This window comes from Sinocyclocheilus anshuiensis, unplaced genomic scaffold (genome assembly GCF_001515605.1).
Source record: "Sinocyclocheilus anshuiensis isolate Anshui unplaced genomic scaffold, SAMN03320099.WGS_v1.1 scaffold2100, whole genome shotgun sequence".
NCBI classification, from domain to species: Eukaryota; Metazoa; Chordata; class Actinopteri; order Cypriniformes; family Cyprinidae; genus Sinocyclocheilus; species Sinocyclocheilus anshuiensis.
Window position 1 is genome coordinate 118,090 of NW_015542563.1, and position 5,299 is coordinate 123,388.

The 5,299-nt window shown below is 36.9% G+C and overlaps 1 protein-coding gene across 1 annotated transcript in view; it reads left to right on the forward strand.

The window, feature by feature from the left end:
* The window catches only part of akap9 (A kinase (PRKA) anchor protein 9), a 116,749-nt gene that overhangs the window by 44,599 nt on the left and 66,851 nt on the right, over positions 1-5,299 (forward strand). The window contains exon 11 of the mRNA XM_016494065.1: positions 3,676-3,856. Coding sequence (XP_016349551.1) covers positions 3,676-3,856 — 181 coding nt within the window. The remainder of the gene's footprint in view (positions 1-3,675; positions 3,857-5,299) is intronic.

Consider the following 5,299-nt stretch of genomic DNA (forward strand, 5'->3'; position numbering starts at 1 on the left):
GGTGTGTGACAGGGACGGCTGAGGAATGGGGTTTGGTCGAAGAAAATTTTCAGTCAAAAGATTTTTTTTGCTTTAACCCCATATAATAAGAAGTAGAATAAGACAAATAGGTTACCAATCATATGAAATTAGTATTAATAAATTAATTCTCTTTAACACACTAAATACTCATTAAAAAATGATCAAGAGCAACTGACAAGCTATCACCACTGAACGACTCAATCCTCTCACAGTAATTCTCATTAATTTTTTTTCCTCCTTACTCAGAGAGGTGGGCCAGATCGACCAGTTTCTGCAGGAAACAGCTGCGCGTGAAGCCAATGCTAAAGTGCGTCTTCAGCAGTTCATCGAGGACCTGCTGGACCGGGCTGACCGTGCTGAGAAACAGCTCCAGATCATCAGCAGCTGTGCCACCACCCCCAACGGCAGCCTGGGACACTGCAGTCTGCAGGGATCCAAACCTAATGGACAACAGGTACATTGACTGAGCAAAAGCGGTGAAGGAGAACAAAAGACATTGCAGCGATGTACTAAGAGAAATCAGAGATTACACCTGTCTTTTAGGGATGTAACGATTACCGGTTTGACGATAAATCGTGATAAAATACCCCACGGTTAGTATTACCGTTTCATATTTTAATTATCACTATAACCGTATTCGATTACTGCGATTTGAACAACTGAGGATAAATAAATACTGTACAGCACAGGGCTCCAGAGTGCGACCAAATGGGTGCCTTTTGCGATAATTTTTTCTGCCGGTGCGACTAAATTTTGTGTGCGGTCACACTGGCGCGACCATCGCATTGTTTAACTCATAAGCGCTGCATTTCTGTTGCATGTGAGAAACATCAAACGGCAAACGAAACCGCGCGCTAAAGTAAAGTAAAAGGCCGCTTCTTAAACCAAAGGTGAACATGCTGGTATTCTTGTGAGGGGAAAAAACATGCAAGCACTGTCACCGACAGCAAGTTTAGTTTTACTTTTCTTTTTGTTTTCATTTTGAAAAGCTTGTTATCTTTGCTGTTTACCTCATGTTACGCTATGTAAGCTCTTTTTTATTTATTTGATTCCTCAGTGTTTGCTAAACGTTCTGTAATTTATTAGTCGGTATATAATACAGTATGTGGTGTATGCCATGCCTCGTCTTGTAAGCTAGTTTGTCATTGTATCTTACTGTTTTATTGTTGTTATGCTTTTTAATTAAGAATAGCAATGAATCCATCTTTTGTTTTAGTCTTAAAAAGTGAAATATGTATAGATGTATGTAAGCAAGTCAGACAATTATCTTTTCTTGTAAAACGTGACAACAAGATCGCGAATTCGTAATTGAAAGCACCCGAAGCCCGGCTTATAACATAGCCTGGCAAAAGAGAAACTACCGTTCACAATTTAAATCACAAATAATACTGATGAAAAAGAAGGGGTTGAATGTTAACCACTTTCGTTACCATATAAATATAAACTATGATAAAAGTTCATCAGCATGCATTGATTAATACCTAAAAATAAAAATACTGCGACCAAATCATGTGCTGGTGTGAGCAACTGAGAAAGCTAGTCGCAAAAGAGCGACCAGTGGGAAGAATGAGTCTGGAGCCCTGAAGCATAAAACACAGTTTACATTAGATATTTGAACATGCTATTAGATAAACTGTTGTTAGTCATGTTGTCATTTAAAATCCGGACATCATTTGCAACGTTATTGTTTTAGTTATGCAAACAAAAACTCATTTTATTTGTTGTTTGTTGATTTTAAATGTAAAACTTCAATTATTTGTGTGTCAGTACTTTTTGAACATTTCCAGCACATTTTAATAATACCGTGATAATACTGATAACCGTGATCATTTTGGTCACTATAATCGTGATAAGAAATTTTCATACCCTTACATCCCTAATAAAATTTTGAATACAGAAATATGATTTAAATAACTGAAATTATACGCTAAAAATGAAACTAAATCCACCAGCAGGTGGCGGTGAGTCACTGATTTTATCACGGAGTCATTCATTCAATTGATTCGTTCAAACGGCTGAATCATTCAGGAATGAAGCAAGTGATTGTCTTTATGAACGTAGCGGCGGAAATTTAATCCCTGGATCCATCGACATAAAAGAGAGAGACACTGTCAAACGGCTCCGTTTAACTGACGCTTACTCACCAGCGTGCTGACACTGTCACCCAGTAATTATTTATGTCACGGCCAGCGTTCCCTCTAAGCTGCGCGCACAGGACACACGCAAAGTTGGGAAAGCCATTTGATTGAATTCTAGTCAATATGAAATAATTGCAGTGCTTGGGCAAACCGCTATAGAGTTAGAGTTGGTGAATGCGGTTTCCAGGTTGCATAGAAAGAGAATGATGTGTGCCGAATGAGTCGCTGTAGAAATCGAATACTTTAATGATTGCGGATGAAACCGCTCAACACGAGAGCCAACGCAAACATGTGAAATAAAACCTCATCATGCTTAAAGAAGAGCGGCGAGATTAAGTGCTGGAAATAGTGGATGATGAGCACAGAATGGTCACAAAACTCCCAGATATTTACAGTTACACACAGGTGTACTAGTAACTCTACTACTCTAAACTCTACATAGATATCTATATAAGAATACACATGTTCACGTTATTTGAAAATATCTAGCTTACAGATCTTCGTTTAAATGCTTCAGTTTGTTTTCTATTCTATTCTGTTCTATTCTATTGTTCTGTTCTGTTCTATTCTATTCTATTCTATTCTATTCTGTTGTTCTGTTCTATTCTGTTCTGTTCTGTTCTGCTTAAATGCTTCAGTTTGTTTCTACATTACATTACAATATATTATATTATATTATAAACCTAATAAATAATTGACCTCAAAAAGGGCAAAAAGGGAATTCAACAGCAATATCTGCTATTATATTATATTATATTATATTATATTACAAAGAATTGAACTGTTCTGATTTAAAAAAAAAATAAATAAAATTTTTAATAGAATTTCTTGCCAACACAGCACAAAAAAAAAACTGTTTTCTCAGGTAATCTAAAATGTGCACCTTTGAGCTAATATATTATTAAAAACAACAAGTTAAAACGTTGATGGTGTTTTATGGTTGTACGAGATGCAGGTAAACATAAATATACACTGTATATAAATATATATATATTAGGCTTGCCGCGATAGACGGTGCTGACGGTGATACCGGTGTTAAGCCGCAACACCGGTTACGTCACTTGCCCACCGTGGCACCGACCCCCACCGTCGTTTAGATTTTTTTATAGAAATAAAAATCATTTAGTTCAGTAAAAGAACAGACACTACAATTAAAAACTGAACGCGGATGCACAATGCAGTGTGCCGAACGACAGTCGCATCACGGATCAGATTTAATTTCTCCAGTGAGGAGAGTGAGTCCAGCTGACTGACAAGAAGCTTAAACTGTAATTTATTTCTGTGATCAAACTGTATTTTCAGCATCATTACTCCAGTCTTCAGTGTCACATGATCTTCAGAAATCATTCTAATATGCTGCTTTGCTGCTCAAGAAACATTTCTGATTATTATCAATGTTGAAAACAGTTGAGTAATCGATATGAATCGAATCGTGAGTTTCCAAAAGATTCCCACCGCTACTATAAACGGTGACAGGATTTCCTCCTCTGCGGTTGTGTTTCGTCTGTTCCTGCAGAGCTGAAGGCAGAGTTTGAGGAGTGTTCGGCTCGTCTGGAGGAGAGACAGCGGCAGGAGATCGAGCGGCTGAAGAGCTACTATCAGCAGCAGATGAAGGAGACGCAGGAGCGCTTCACAGCCGAGATCCTCCTGCTGCAGAGCAGACTCCAGGAGCTCACAGGAGCCCACCAGCTCTTCAGGTGACACCAGTCTAACATCACGCCACACAGCAACAAGTGGTTAAAAAAAACAAGAAAATACAGTAAAAACTGAAATATTTTTACGATTTAGAATAGCTGTTTTCTACGTGAGTATCTGTTAAACTGTAATTTATTTCTGTGATGCGCAGCTGTATTTTCAGCATCATTACTCCAGTCTTCAGTGTCACATGATCTTCAGAAATCATTCTAATATGCTGATTTGCTGCTCACGCCACACAGCAACAAGTGGTTAAAAAAAACAAGAAAATACAGTAAAAACTGAAATATTTTTACGATTTAGAATAGCTGTTTTCTACGTGAGTATCTGTTAAACTGTAATTTATTTCTGTGATGCGCAGCTGTATTTTCAGCATCATTACTCCAGTCTTCAGTGTCACATGATCTTCAGAAATCATTCTAAAGGATTTCAGTTCATTAGATGCATATATAGGGCTTCATGAGTTGATGGAAGATTAAAATAAACAAATGTTCAATTCAATTCAAGTTTGAATTGATGCAAATCGCTTTTCACGAGGCAAATCGTTGCAAAGCAGCTTTACAGAAAATGAAAGTTTCTACATTATATTTAGTAAATGTTGCCCTATATATGCAAATAATTTCAAAATAAAACAATCAAAACACTTACTAACAAAGATATTTTATCTGTTTACTTGCGTGCCGTGTGATCGTTAACCGTCATCAACTGAACTGTGAACCGTTATTATAGTTAAACCATAAAAATATATTTTCGTGACTTGGAAAAAAAAAGTAAACAGAAATAAAAATACATTTTAATTTAAAACACACACAGACACACACACACACACACACACACACACGTTGTGTTTCCATGTTTCGTGATAAATACCAGGTACACACACACACACACATAAAGTTATTTTATTTCAGCAAGTTGCCAGGGAAAAAAATTGGTTTAATTTAAAGTGCCTAAATAAGTAAAGCTAAAACTGAAATAAAAATTAATGAAAACTATGAAGACAATGAAATTGAAAACAACAGACTAAATTTGAAACGAAAGCTGAAAATATAAAAATGAATTCAGAATAATAATAAAAACTATAATAGTCTCTCAGTCATACTAAAATATCACTGGCATGAAAGTGCAAATGTTTTGTCAATTTTTTAAATATTAAAAATCTCAGAGGAACTTCAAGAAAATATTTTTCGTCTAAGGACTTCAGTGAATCTCTGAGCGAAACGCATCTTGTGCTAAAGTCCACCTTTCTCTCAGTCGCTCCGCTGAGCGTTTTTAATGAAGCCTCGTAACTTTTCATTTGCTGTTAGACTGACATTTACACGCTGAGGTTCATAATTCAGCCCGGTGTGTGTGTGTGTGTGTGTGTGTGTGTGTGTGTGAGTGTGCGCGCGTGTGTGTGTGTGTGTGTGTGTGTGAGTGAGTGAGTGAGTGAGTGAGTGAGTGAG